General features: G+C 37.8%; 1 protein-coding gene across 1 annotated transcript; it reads right to left on the bottom strand.

Moving 5' to 3' along the window:
- Positions 1-225: 225 nt before the first annotated feature.
- On the bottom strand, positions 226-14937 carry SPAM1 (sperm adhesion molecule 1). Its single transcript, XM_047849062.1, has 3 exons — positions 13981-14937; positions 13412-13501; positions 226-809 (listed from the first exon to the last, which is right to left on the bottom strand). The coding sequence occupies exons 1-3, from the start codon at positions 14935-14937 to the stop codon at positions 258-260; spliced, it is 1599 nt and encodes a 532-aa protein (XP_047705018.1). The 3' UTR covers positions 226-257.
- Between the last annotated feature and the right edge of the window lie 278 nt (positions 14938-15215).

Raw genomic sequence — 15215 nt, 5'->3', positions numbered from 1 at the left:
TGGGTTCAAGCCCTGCACCAGGCTCTGTGCTGCCAGCTCAGAGCCTGGAGCCTGCTTTGGATTCTGTGTCTCCCTCTCTCTCTGCCTCTCACCATCTCTCTCTCAAAAATGAATAATATTAAAAAATTAAAATATATATGTATACAAATGTGAAATATATTAAAACAATGTATGTAGATAGAAAATTTAATAAGCACTGAACTTGTACTTGAAGAGGTTGTTTATTTTTGTTTTGTTCTGTTTTGAATGTATACAATCTAATAGCCTACTTGGGTGGTTTTGGAGTCGGCTCTAGTTTGTCTAGCTAGAAATCTGGCTTTGCGGCACCTACTGAGATCTTGACCAGGAACACACGGAGATGCTGTGGAAGGTAGGATGGAGGATAAGATATTGCCGAGAGTGTCATGTTTCTTCCACCTGGAATGGTAATCGCTGGGTTCTGCATTTAGAAATGCATCTATACAGATATCTTCCGCCATACATACTTTAACGGTATGAATCTTAGCCATATCAGCTCTCTCCTTACAGTTGACATTGGCATAACAAAGGCAATAAAATTTGTTGGAAAATTCCTGCAGGTCTTCAAGTGTGGGTTTCCCATATACTGTGTAGTTTCCACTTTTCTCAAGTTGAATAGTAAAACTGACTGGGTTCAGGTGAAGATAGTCGCTTGAATTCCAATTTTTCCTTGCACACACTCCTCGCTCCTGGCAAAGCACTTGGTTACACATTTTGGCTGCTAGGGTGACATTGATTAAGTAAGGATTCAACGTATTCTTCATGTAACTGTCAAGCTCTGTGCAAGATTGCTGTAAAATTATAAGAAGGTTAGAATATCAAGGGACAAGTTAGCTCAGACGTGGATTAATTCACTGTGTAACGGTTTCTAAGGAAACATGATAAAACAAGACCCAGCAAGAGGTAGGAAATAGTTTATCTTTTTTACCCTCTCTAGCGAGCTTATGCCAACTGTTTTTGTACGTTTGTAGGTAAGTTTCACGTGCCATTTCATGTCGCTGAATAACTGACCGGTCGAACCTTAACTTTAACCTAGCCTTGGACTTCTTCAATAATTCAGAAACTAATGGGGCAGGATGGCAGAGCAAGTGGTCAGAAAATGGTCTCTGAGGCCCCTCTTCCCTGACTGGTCACAGTTCTATTAATTTCTAGCTGTATGACCTCGGGACTCTCTCAAGCTTTCTAAGTCTTAGTTGCCTATCAATTAACAAGTCAATTAACCTGGCTATGCTTCAGCTTCATCATTTGTAAAATAAAGGTAATTATAGCAGGTACCTCATATGGTTGTTGTGAAGATGGAAACATACAATGTATATAAAAGTGCTTAGCATGAGGCCCGGTGTATGTCATTGGTTAGCCCTGAATAAATTATAAATAAATATAATAAGATTCATATTTGTGGGACAAGTTTAAACAGAATGAGAAAGAGAGGTTTCTCAACTGCTAACTCAAAACAACTAAACAGGTTCAACTGAATATACTTTATATTAAATGTTACGGGTGAATTATGACAGCTCTTTTACAAATATACGTATTTGTCAGAGCACGCGTGATGAGTAATGAACATGATTCATCTTGAGACTGGTGCGTTCTAAAACTGGGACACTGTCTTTTTAAAAACACAGAAGATAGTCACTTTCTTTCATGATCCGCAGTTTCATCGAGTGAGCTGGCTATGCCAGTCCCCAGCAGACCAAAGGAAGTGGTGGTGGTAGGTCAGAAGGCGAGTCGAAGAATCTTGGCAGCTTCCATTTGATCTATTTCTCGTTATCTTCCTTGTGATGATGCCATAGATGGTAGGAAGAATAGGGTCTTCCAAGAATGTCTATACCCTATTGCCCTGGATACTGTGATTATTACCATACATGACAAAGGGAACATTACAGATATGACTCACAGATAAGCGTATGAACCTTGAGGGGCACCTGGGTGGCTCAGTAGGTTAGGTGTCCAGCTTTGGCTTAGGTCATGATCTCACGGTTTGTGAGTTCAAGCCCCTTGTGAGCTCTCTGTTGTCAGCACAGAGCCCACTTTGGATCCTCTGTCTCCCTCTTTCTTTGTTCCTCCCCTGCTCATGTGCTCACTCTCTCTCTCCTTCTCTCCTCTCCTTCTCTCTTTCTCTCTCTCTCAAAAATAAACATTAAGAAAAAAAAGAGGGGCGCATGGGTGGCTCAGTCGGTTGGGCGGCCAACTTTGGCTCAGGTCATGATCTCGCGGTCCATGAGTTCGGGTCCCGCGACAGGCTCTGTGTTGACGGCTCGGAGCCTGGAGCCTGTTTCAGATTCTGTGTCTCCCTCTCTCTGACCCTCCCCCGTTCATGCTCTGTCTCAAAAATAAATAAACGTTAAAAAAAAATTTTTTAAAAAGGAAAAGAAAAAAAAGAGTATGGACCTCAAGATGGAGAGACTATCCCGAGTTATCTGGATGGGCTCAATCTAATCAATGAGTCCTTAAAAATGTAGAAAATTTTCCAGTGGGGATTAAAAAAATGAGATGGAAGAAAGAGAACAAATTCCAAGGTAAAGGAGACTCAACCCAGCATTGCTGGCTTTGCAGATAGAGGACAGGGTCAAGAGCTAAAGAATGTAGTGGCCTCTAGAAACTGGAAATGACCCTTAGCCATAGCCAGCCAGAAATAGACATCTCCTTGCTGCAACCATGAGGAAATGAATTCTACCAACAGCCCCAATGAGCAAGTGAGGCTCCTCCCCTAGAAAGGAATGCAACCCTATGAACATTTTAATTTTAGCCCCTTCAGATCCATGCTGGACTTTTGACCTATAGAACTGTAGCATAATAATTCTCTCTTGTTTAAACCAAGCGTGTTGTCACTATTATGGCAGCAATAGAAAACCTCTTCTTAATCCTAGTTTTGCATGGTGTTTAATATAAAATTCAACTTCTTCCAATTTATATACAGCCTGATGTGAGGTAACCCTTCCTTCCTCTCGAGCGCCCCTCCCTTACCCACTCTGCCTTAGGCATACTAGTTGTTTCATAAGCATGGCACATTCGTTTCAAACTGCACTCACTTGTCACCCCTGCTTGGAGTGCTCTTTCCTCTAATGTTTAGCATGGTCACTTAATCTTGTCAATCAGACTGCAGCTTTAATTGAAACTCAGACACCTTTCCTATCTACTTACATCTATTTTAATTCTCTGCATAGTACTTATCACATCAAATATTTTTCTTGTTTGTGTATGGTTTCTATGCCTCCAACTTTAATATAAGCTCCATGATTGCAGACACTTTGTCAAAATTCTTCAACACTGTATCCCCAGGGCCAAGATATAGGAGAATTTACAGAGTTCAGAAAACGGTCTGGGTGACCACAGAGACCAGAGCTGGGCAAAAAGGGGAGTGAAGGATGAGAACGGTTTGAGAATCATTCACGCACACAAGATGTAGTCTTTGGAAGGATCTAAAACTGGCTTTCTAAAAGATAGGACCTGGTTTTTAGAGTTTGTCAATATCCATGGTGCAAACACATATACCATGGCCAATTTTAAGCTATCAACCTGAAATCACTGAGTGAAGAATTGGGAATCAAGCATACAGAATGGAAGTATGGTGAGGAGAAGCACACTGGTACATACCTTTTCTGCTTATACAGATGCAACAGATGTACATAACCTCAACAGGATGGATGATAATAAAGTGAAGTACGTAACTGATACATTTTGAGTATTTGCTACTTTTGTTTTTAATGTAATTAAAGTCTTCATTCTAAGTCTTTATAATTTAATTTTTAATAATGATTGTGTTTAACAATCAGTTCACAAAATTTCTGAATATTTAACAATCAGGTCTCATGAGCTGGGACCAGTAGGAGCTGCCTGGCACACCACTGGATCTAACAAAATGGAATAGAAGGAAATAGTTTGCTTACATCGAATAACAATCGTTTTAAGTCACTTTTAGTCATTAAACCTGCAATTACCAGTTTCTCCAGTTGCCAGTGACTCAGAGGAAATAAGACAAGTAATTCATGATTCTATTGATTACAAATGGCATAGAAAAAAAGCAGAAGTAATGATAGAACTAACATTCAGAATCATTCAAAATAATCATAAATTGGGGAAAGTAGCAGAAATACATAAAACAAAGTCCATAGGGGATAATTTCAAGGCAGTGTCATTAGGTAAAAATAACCATATTTAAGTTGAAGAACTGTCCCTGTATGACTAAAACTGAAGATGATCTGACAGTCATGTAGAACAATGTAAATCTAATATTAAAGTGCAATAAAAAAAACAGGGGTGACAATTAAATAGTATGTCACACCATACTAATAATTGGGGAATGCCTGATTCATTCCTCATCGGATTAAGGGTGGAGTTCTCAGTTCTTAAAAAAAAAAAAATGGAAGTAGTATGGAGAATTTATAAGTGATTCCATCATAGAATTAATAAGATCCTTGAGAAAAGAGTTTAAAGCTTTCAGAAACAGTGACTGAAAATTACAATATATTCGGGAAAATTATAATTTTTAAATAATTTTCTGACATGAACTATTTGCAAAAGGGACATATACCTTTCTCCAAACTTATATTTTATGTTATTTCTCTTTATGGGTGATCAAGTCAGAGATAACAGAGTTCTACCACGGAGGTAGAAGGGTTCAGATTACCTTGAAAGATTCTCATAAAGGTGACTACTATTGAGTACTTTTATAAATGAAGTAACAATATAACGAGTCTATCTGAAGGACAAAAGATCAAAAGGTCTCTTCTGGTCTTAGAGTGCTGTATAAAGTCTCTTCTCTGTAGATCCTAGAAGACCCTGGGCCGTGAACTTCATGGGATGTTCTCCCTGGCACCTACATGGCTAGTATTTCCACATCTGTTAGAGAAGAAAAAGTTCAGCTCCAATTCAGCAGTATCCAGACGACAGCTTTACTCTTGTTTTGACTCAAGAGGATTGAAGAGGTGGGGGAGAAAGACCTGCTACAGAGAATTAAACGAAGTTGAAAATAAAGGAAGCAGGAAAAGGATTAGGTGATGACAGTTAAAGGCTTTTTGAACTAAAGAAATGCATTAGGAGAAAATGAATACAATTCATCTATAGTGAACAAAAATAGACATGTTTTTCCTAATGGAACAAGTTTTACTCAGAATTTTACCTAAAATAGATGATACTAAATATAACCTGTGGAAAATAAGACTTCCTTTTCCTCTCCTTTAGAGGAGTTTTGAACAATTTGGCAATATTTCTAAAAAGTAATTCCCAATTGCCTATGCACCCTCTTGCCACTCCTGGCTCTTTCCTCCCTGCCCAACCCCCACCAAACCATTCTTACTAAAGTCTTTCCCATCTCAGAGGCAACTCCTTCAAGCCAAAAGCCTGGGAGTCATCTTAACCACTTCTCTTATCTATCCTTGTCACCTGATCCCTCAGTCAATCCTCTCTGTTCTACTGTTAGGTTATATTTAAAACACATGCCAGCACCTGTGGTGCACGCCATCAACAACCTGCTCTCCCTTCTCCCTCTCCTGCCCGGCTACCATCAATCTTCAACTCAGCTAAGAAATGTTTGCCAGAGATTGCAACTCTTCTGCTCAAACCTTCTAGTGGCCTTCCATCTCAGTAAAAGCCCCATGGTGGCCTAGGAAGCCCTATATCCAACGCTCTGCCTCTCGACTGCACCTCTTACCTCTGTCTTCCTTGCTCACTGCACTCCAGTCACACTGACCTCCTGGGTCTTCCTTGGCAAGCACATTCCAGCCTGAAGGTTATTGCACTTACCACCCCCAGGCATCCAGAGACTTGGTCCCTGATTTCCATCAGATCTCTGCTCTAACAGCACCTCATCAGACTGCCCCATAACACCATTTTATCTCTCTGTAGCCTGCCTACACTGCTTCATTGCTCTTTATGTTTATCACTACCTGATGTATCCTCTCTATGTTGTATATCCACTTGTGAGGATGCAACTCCATGGTGAAGGGAGTTTGCTTCATTCTCTACTATATTTTTAGCACCTAAACAATTATCTGGCATTAATCATAAGAGATGTTCAATAACCCAAGGGTCAGCAAAAGTATTCTGTAAAGGGACAGACAGTAAATATTTCGGCGTTTTGAATGATACAGTCTCTGCCATAGCTCTTAAATTATTTATTGGCACTGCAAAAGCAGCCATAACACCTAAACTAAGGAGCATGACTACGTTCTAATAAAACTTTACTGATAACGCACTAAAATTTAAATCTTGCATAATTTTCATCTCTTATAAATACTGTTCCTTTGGGTTTTTTTTCCCCCCATCCATTTAAAAAGGTAAAAATCAGGGGTGTCTGGGTGGCTCAATCAGTTAAGTGTCCAACTTCAGCTTAGATCATGATCTCACTGTTTGTGGGTCCTGAGCTGTCAGCACAGAGCCTGGAGCCTGTTTCAAATTCTGTGTCTCCATCTCTCTCTGCCCCTTCCCATTCATGCTCTGTCTCTCTCTCTCTCTCTCTCTCTCAAAAATAAACATTTAAAAAATTAATAATGACGGGGGAGCACTCAGGTGGCTCAGTCGATTGAGCATCCAACTTCAGCCCAGGTCATGATCTCATGGTTTGTGAGCTCAAGCCCTATGTCGAGCTCTGTGCAGACAGCTCAGAGTCTGGAGCCTGCTTCAGATTCTGTGTCTCCCTCTCTCTCTGCCCCTCTCCTGCTTGCACTCTGTCTCTATCAAAAAATAAACATTAAAAACATTTTTTTAATTAATAATGGGGATAGATGGTGGAGCAGCATGGAGACCCTGAGACTGTCTTGTCCCTGAAATGCAGCCAGATCAGCACCAAACCATTTTGAACACCTAGGAAATTGATCTGAGGATTGATACAAAAAATTGCATAACTTGAGCCACAGAACTTGACAAAAAGAGAAAAATATTTTTTACTTTATTTTTTATTTTAAAATTTTTTATTCCATTTCATTCTCTTTATTTCATTTTATTTTATTATATAATTTTTTTAATTTTTAAATTTTTTCTTGCCTTTTCTTCCTTTTCTTTCCCTTTTTTCTCTATTCTATCAATTTTTTTTCAATAAGCAGACCAAAACTCACCCAGAATCTAGTTTCCTTTATTTGATTTTTTTGTTTTGTTTTTAATTATTTAATTTTAATTTAATTTTATTTTTTCCTTCCTCCAAAATGACAAAATGAAGGAATTCACCCCACAAGAAAGACAAGGAAGAAATGAGAGCCTGGGACTTAATCAACACAGATATAAGCAAGATATCTGAACTAGAATTTAGAACCATGATAATAATAATACTAGCTAGGGTTGAAAAAAAGCATAGACTCCCCTTCTGTGGAGATAAATAAAATCTAGTCGGGACAAAATTAAAAATGCTATAACCGAGATGCAATCTCAAATGGATGCCACAACAACAAAGATGGACTAAGCAGAGCAGTGAATCATAGATTTACAAGATAGAATTATGGAGAATAAAGAAGTAGGAAAAAAGAGGGGAACAAGGGCAAAAGATCACGATACAAAACTTAGAGAACTCAGTGACTTATTAAAAAGAAATAACATCTGAATCATAGGAATCGCAAAAGATAAAGAGAGAGAAAAAAGGACAGAAGGTTTATGTGAATAAATTATAGTAGAAAACTTTCCTAATCTGGGGAAGAACACAGACATCAAAATCCAAGAAGCACAGAGAACTCCCATTAGATTCAACAAAAACTGACCATCACCAAGGCATATCACAGTCAAATTCACAAAATACACAGACAAGGAAAGAATTATGAACACGGCGGGGGGGGGGGGGGGACACCTTAACCTATAAGGGAAGACAGATCAGGTGTGCATCAGACCTATCCACAGAAACTTGCAATCCAGAAAGGAATATCAAGATATATTCAACATGCTGAATTGGAAAAGTATGCAGCCAAGAATATTTCCTTTATCCTTTATCCAGGAAAGCCGTCACTCAAAACAGAAGGAGAGATAAAGAGTTTCCCAGACAAACAAAAACTAAAGGGGTTCATGATCACTCAACCAGCCCTGCAAGAAATTTTAAGGGGGATGTTTTGCGTGGAGAAAAGACAAAACAAAACAAAAAAGACCAAAATCAACAAAGACTAGAAAGGACCAGACAACATCACCAGAAACACCAACTCAACAGGCAACACAATGGCTTTCAGTACTCACTCTGTCAATGGACCTAACGGTCCAATCAAAAGACACAGAGTATTAGAATGGATAAGAAAACAAGACCCATCTATATGCTGCTTACAAGAGACTCATTTTAGACCTAAAGACACCTGAAGATTGAAACTAAGAGGATGGAGAACCATCTATTATGCTAATGGTCATCAAAAGAAAGCTGGAGTAGCCATACTTCTATGAGACCAACTAGGTTTTAAAATAAAGACTGACAAGAGATGAAGAAGGGTATTTTATCATAATTAAGGGGTCTGTTCACCAAAAAGATCTAATAATTGTAAATATTTATGCCCCCAATGGGAAGCACCCAAATATGTAAATCAATTAATCATAAACATAAAGAAACTTATTGATAATAATACCATAATAGTAGAGGCCTTCAACATCCCACTTACAGCAACAGACAGATCATCTAAGCATAAAATCAACAATGAAACTCTGAATGACTCTGAATGACACACTGGACTGGATGGACTTAACAGATATATTCAGGACATTCCATAATAAAGAACAAAATACTCATTCATCTCGAGTGCACATGGAACATTCTCCAGAATAGACACATAGTGGGTCACAAATCAGCCCTCAACAAGTACAAAAAGATTGAGATCATACCTTGCATATTTTCAGAACACAATGCTTTGAAACTCGAAAGCAACCACAGGAAAAAATTTGGAAAGACCATGAATACTTGGAGATTAAAGAACATCCTACTAAAGAATGAATGGGTTAACCAAGAAATTAAAGAGGAAATTTAAAAGTACATGGAAGCCAATGAAAATGAAAACATGACAGCCAAAAACCTCTGGGATGTAGCAAAGGCAGTCATAAGAGGGAAGTATATAGCAATCCAGGCCTTCCTAAAATAGGAAGAAAGGTCTCAAATATACAAACTAATCTTACACCTAAAAGAGCTGGAAAAATAACAGCAAATAAATCCCAAAACCAGCAGAAGAAGGGAAATAATAAAGATTAGAGCAGAAATCAATGATATCAAAAAACAAAATTAAACAAAACAATAGAATAGATCAATGAAACCAGGAGCTGGTTCTTTGAAAGAATTAACAAAATTGATAAACCACTAGCCAGTATGATCAAAAAGAAAAAGGAAAAGACCCAAATAAATAAAATCACACAGGAAAGAGGAGAGATCACAACCAACACTGCAGAAATACAAACAATAACAAAAAAATATTATGAGCAATTATATGTCAACAAATTAGGCAATCTGGGAGAAACAATTTCCTAGAAACATAAACTACCAAAACTAAAACGGGAATAAATAGAAAATTTGAGCTGACCCATATCCAGTAAAGAAATTGAATCAGTAATCAAAAATCTCCCAACAGGGGCACCTGGGTGGCTCAGTAGGTTGAGCGTCTGACTTCAGCTCAGGTGATGATCTCGCAGTTTGTGAGATCAAGCCCTGTGTCAGGCTCTGTGCTGACAGCTCAGAGCCTGGAGCCTGCTCCGGATTCTGTGTCTCCTTCTCTCTCTGCCCCTCCCCCACTTGTGCTTTGTCTCTCTCTATCAAAAATAAATAAATGTATAAAAAAATTTTTTTAAATCTCCCAACAAACAAGAGTCCAGAGCTGGATGGCTTTCCAGGGGAATTGTACCAAACATTTAAAGAAGAGTTAACACCTATTCTTTTGAAGATTTTCCAAAAAATAGAAATGGAAGAAAAACTTCCAGACCCATTCTATGAGACCAGCATTATCTTGATTCCAAAACCAGACAAAGACCCCATTAAAAAGGGGAACTACAAACCAATTTCCAGGATGAACATGGATTTGACAATTCTCAACAATATACTAGCAAACCATATCCAACAATACATTAAAAGAATTACTCACCACAATCAAATGGGATTTATTCCTAGGATGCAGGACTGGTTCAATATCCACAAATCAATCAATGCAATACATCACATTAATTAAAGAAAGGATAAGAACCTCATGATCTTCTCAATAGATGCTTAAAAAGAACTTGACATAATATAGCAACCTTTCTTGATAAAAAGCCTCAAGAACGTATGGCTAGAAGGATCATACCTCAAGATCATAAAGGCCATATATGAAAGACCCATCGCTAATATCATCCTCAATGGGGAAAAACTGAGAGCTTTCCTCCTAAGGTCAGGAACATGACAAGGATGTCCACTCTCACCACTGTTATTCAACACAATGTTGGAAGTCCTAGCTTCAGTAATCAGATAACACAAAGAAATAAAAGTCATCCAAATCGGCCAGGAGGAAGTCCAACTTTCACTCTTTGCAGATGACATGATATTGCATGTGGAAAACCCAAAAGATTCCACCAAAAAACTGCTAGAACTGATACATGAATTCAGCAAAGTTGCAGGATATAAAATCAATGTACAGAAATAGGTTGCATTTCTATACACCAATGATGAAGCAACAGAAAGAGAAATCAAGGAATCAATACCATTTACAATTGCACCAAAAAACAAAAAATACTTAGGAACAAACCTAACCAAAGGGGTGAAAAATCTATACACTGAAAACTGTAGAAAGCTTATGAAAGAAATCAAAGAAGACACCAAAAATGGAAAACGTTCCATGCTCATGGATTGGAAGAACAAATATTGTTAAAATGCTGATACTACCCAAAACAATCTACATATTCAATGCCATCCCTGTCAAAATAACACCAGCATTCTTCACAGAGCTAGAACAAACAATCCTAAAATTTGTATGGAACCAGAAAAGACCCTGAATTAACCAAAGCAATCCTGAAAAAGGAAACTAAGCTGGAGGTATCACAATTCTGGACTTAAAGATGTATTACAAAGCTGTAATCATCCAGACAGTATGGTATGGCACAAGAACAGACACAAATATCAATGGAACAGAATAGAGAACCCATAAATGGACCAACAACTGTATAGCCAACTAATCTTTGACAAAACAAGAAAGAATAACCAATGGGAAAAAGGGTCTCTTTAGCAAATGGTGTTGGGAAAACTGGACAGTGACATGCAGAAGAATGAACCTGAACCACTTTCTTACACCATACACAAAAATAAACTCAAGATTAATGAAAGACCTAAATGTAATACAGGAAGCCATCAAAATCCTAGAGGAGAAAACAGGCAACAACCTCTTTGACCTTGGCCGCAGCAACTTCTTACTTGACATGTCTCCAGAGGCAAGAGAAACAAAAGCAAAAAATGAACTATTGGGACCTCATCAAGAGAAAAAGCTTCTGCACAGCAAAGGAAACAATCAGCAAAACTAAAAGGCAACTGACAGAATGGGAGAAGATATTTGCAAATGACATACCAGACAAAGGGTTAGTATCCAAAATCTATAAGGAACTTATAAACTCAACATCCGAAACCAGATAATCCAATGAATAAATGGGCAAAAGACATGAATAAACAATTTTCCAAAGAAGACATCCAGATGGCTAACAGACACATGAAAAAATGCTCAACATCACCCATCATCAGGGAAATATAAATCAAAACCACAATGAGATACCACCTTACACCTGTCAGAATGGCTAAAATGAACAACTCGGGCAACAACGGATGTTGGGGAGAATGCAGAGAGAGGAACTATTTTGCAATGCTGGTGGGAATACAAACTGGTGCAAAACTCTGGAAAACAGTATGGAGGTTCCTCAAAATATTAAAAATAGAACTATTCTCTTACCTAGCAATTTCACTATTAGGTATTTATCCAAAGGATACAGGAGTGCTCTTTCAAAGGGGTACATGCACCCCAATGTTTATAGCACCACTATCAACAATGCCCAAAGTATGGAAAGAGCCCAAATGTCCATCAACTAATGAATGGATAAAGAGGAGTGGTGTATATATATATACAATGGAATATTATTGGGCAATCAAAAAGAATGAAATCTTGCCATTTGCAACAATGTGGATGGAGTGAGAGTGTATTATGCTAAGCGAAATAAGTTAGAGAAAGACAAGTATCATATTTCAGTCATATGTGGAATTTAAGATACAAAACAGATTAACATAAGGGAAGGGAAGCAAAAATAATATAAAAACAGAGAAACAAACCATAAGAGACTTCGATACAAAGAACAAACTGAGGGTTGCTGGAGGGGGTGTTGAGTTGGGGGGTGGGCTAAATGGGCAATAGGCATTAAGGAGGACACTTGTTGAGATGAGTACAAAGTGTTACATGAATCACTAAATTCTATTCCTAAAATCATTATTACACTATATGTTAACTAACTTGGATTTAAATTTTAAAAAATAAATGATAAGAAAAGGAAAATATAGTTGAGTGTAAAGAAAAACATTTAAGTCACCTCAGGGCACCTGGGTGGCTCAGTCAGTTGAGCTACCGACTTCAGGTCAGGTCATGATCTCACGGTTTGTGAGTTTGAGCCCTGCGTCGGGCTCTGTGCTGACAGCTCGGAGCCTGGAGCCTGCTTCTGATTCTGTGTCTTCCTCTCTCTCTGCCCCTCCCCCACTCATGCTCTGTCTCTCTCTGTCTCAGAAATAAATAAGCATTAAAAAATATATATATGTATATAATATATATATATATTTATTTATTTATTTATTTAAGTCACCTATGCTTTTAAACATTTTGCTTCCTGTATCTTCACACTTTTCTTTTTGCGGGGCATAGAAACATTTTCTTTCTATTAAACTTTGCATAGTCTTCAGAAAAAAAATAATAAAAATAAAAAGGTAAAAATCATTCTTGGCCCTTGAGCTGTACAAAAGCAAGTACTAGGTCAGAGTTGGTCCATGGTCATCATCTGCTGACCCCTGTAATAAACTGCCATTGAATCACTAAATGAGGAAGTAAAGTAAGTGCCTAATAAACTGGAATGAATGAATGAATGAACTGACTATTCTTTCATTGACTAGTTCATAGGTTTTTTTGAGGAGAGAGATGTCACAGTACAATGCAGAAAAACACACTATGTCAGAAAACTGAGACTGTAGTCCTGTTTTTGCTACTTACTAAGCAGATAGCCTAGAGAACTTGAATAAATTTCACTGAATTTCTGTTTCCTCACTGGAAAACAGGTACAATGCTTTCTGCCATATAACATAACCACACAAATGAAGGATAGTTTGATGCAACCAGTATTAGTTGAGCACCCATTACTATGTGCCAAGCATAGTACTGATTTCATTATTCAGTACTACCACGATTCTCAAGAACATTAGAAGTAGAAATGTTTTCATCTATTTCCTATCAATTAAACTTACCACATTTTGGCTGAAATTGAGACTTCCCCATATTATCATTCCAGAGACACCCAGAGAAACAGTTTCACCGATTGTATTCACAAGGTCACCCTGGCAAAGTGACAGAAAGAGTTAACAGATAGAAATAAAATAGAAATGTTATGCATAGGACAGTAACATCAAAGCTAAGAATTCTGACTCAATAACAATAATTTAAATATTTTCCCACTATTTATTTCTATCTTTCATGCCACCACTGCCCTACTATAACAAAAATAGATTTTTCTGTTATTATTTTAATTGCTTCTATTGACAAAAGGGCAGACCCATGAAATAAAAAGAAAGGGAACTGAATTACTACATTGTCTGTGCTATCTAGTTTTTTCATTGTTGCTAAGATATTATATGATTACACTAAAATGAAATATATTCTTATTTTGCATTCACATAATAATGCAGAACTACCACCTGTGTGCATATTCCTAAAGGATATTTAAAGCCAAATTTCACTCCCTTCAAAAATAATGCTGAATTCCCTAAACGCCATTTGTGAACACTGATTCATAGCCCTTACACCTTGATTTACTCACCTCAGAAAGATATTTTAAATCCAAGTCAGTAAAAACTGGACGGGTATAGACAAAAACCGGAAGTGGCTGTTTAGCACTGGATACTTTAGAAACCCGAATGGCTTCCTGAACACGATTACGGACAAAGAGAGAGGCATTTGGAGAAGATTTTAATTTGCTATTCAAATAAATGGATGGGAAAAGGGCCGTGCTTTCATTCCACAACCAGTTGAGCTCATCATTTCTTTTATATTCTACATCAGGGCAACTTCCATTGTAACTGGGGTTTTTAATATTATGATTGTAACAATCAGGAAAAAGATAGTAACCCCATAAATAATTTGGCCGAAGGGATTTTCCCAATTTTAAAGTCTTTAGCATGAAACACTTTCCTGCATTTTCAAAATCTACTTTGGCTCTCTCGGCTGCTTCTGTGTCATTAAGTTGTACATGTTGATGCTGAACCAATTCAATAGACAGACGCTTGTAAATATCTTTAGGTTTCCAGTTTCTTGCCCAGATAGGCCTCCAGTTTTCCCAGTCAATGACAGCCAAGCCCACACCTTCTGTTTCTATGTAATGGGAAATGTCATTCTTGGCTTTGTGCAAGTGCTTTTGTAGGGATCCCAACTGAGGGATTCCTCCGTGTATACTTTGGCCAGTCTTTTCACTTATGTGAGGATAGTAACCAAGTCTATCAGCATAAAATAATGTAATGGCTTGTCCAGTGGCACTTTTTAGGGGGCTTCCTGTTATAGAGAAAAGGCTCAGATCTAGCTGCACATTAAACTGTGTAGCACAACGTTCAGTTGGGACATTCCAGCCCCAGAGGAAAGAAATATTTGGGATTAAAGGGGGTGCTGTGAAATCCTGAGTCAAGCAACACGGAATCAGAAGGAAGGTAAACACTGCCTGTGTTGCTCCACTGGACTCCACAAAGCTCCTAAAGAAGATACGCTTGAACATGAGCATTCCCATTGCAGAGATGAATGACTATGAAAATTTCTTCCTACGCACTTTGGCTTATCCAATATTTCATGCAAGATATAAGCACAGAAAAGAGATAGTGGAATGAAGCCACATTGATGGATAAAGACGTATAATGATCATGTTACTTTTAAATATTACTCTTCTTGCTTCATGTTTCAAGAACGTTTTGCAAGTTGTTTCATCTATAACTGAAAAAAAAAAAAGAAAATATAGAATATATTGTTACCTGATGTTTCTGTATCAGAGACTGTAAACTTTACCAAGCT

The sequence above is a fragment of the Prionailurus viverrinus genome, chromosome A2, assembly GCF_022837055.1.
Source record: "Prionailurus viverrinus isolate Anna chromosome A2, UM_Priviv_1.0, whole genome shotgun sequence".
Taxonomy (NCBI): domain Eukaryota; kingdom Metazoa; phylum Chordata; class Mammalia; order Carnivora; family Felidae; genus Prionailurus; species Prionailurus viverrinus.
The sequence above is the reverse complement of the archived record's forward strand: the minus strand, read 5'-3'. Positions and strand labels throughout refer to the sequence as shown.

Coding starts and splice junctions, on each gene's coding strand:
- SPAM1 (XM_047849062.1), bottom strand. CDS start 14,937: ATGGGAATGCTCATGTTCAAGCGTATCTTCTTTAGGAGCTTTGTGGAG. Junction 13,502..13,980: donor ATTTAAAATATCTTTCTGAG/GTGAGTAAATCA, acceptor TCACTTTGCCAG/GGTGACCTTGTGAATACAAT. Junction 810..13,411: donor TCAATTTCAGCCAAAATGTG/GTAAGTTTAATT, acceptor ATAATTTTACAG/CAATCTTGCACAGAGCTTGA.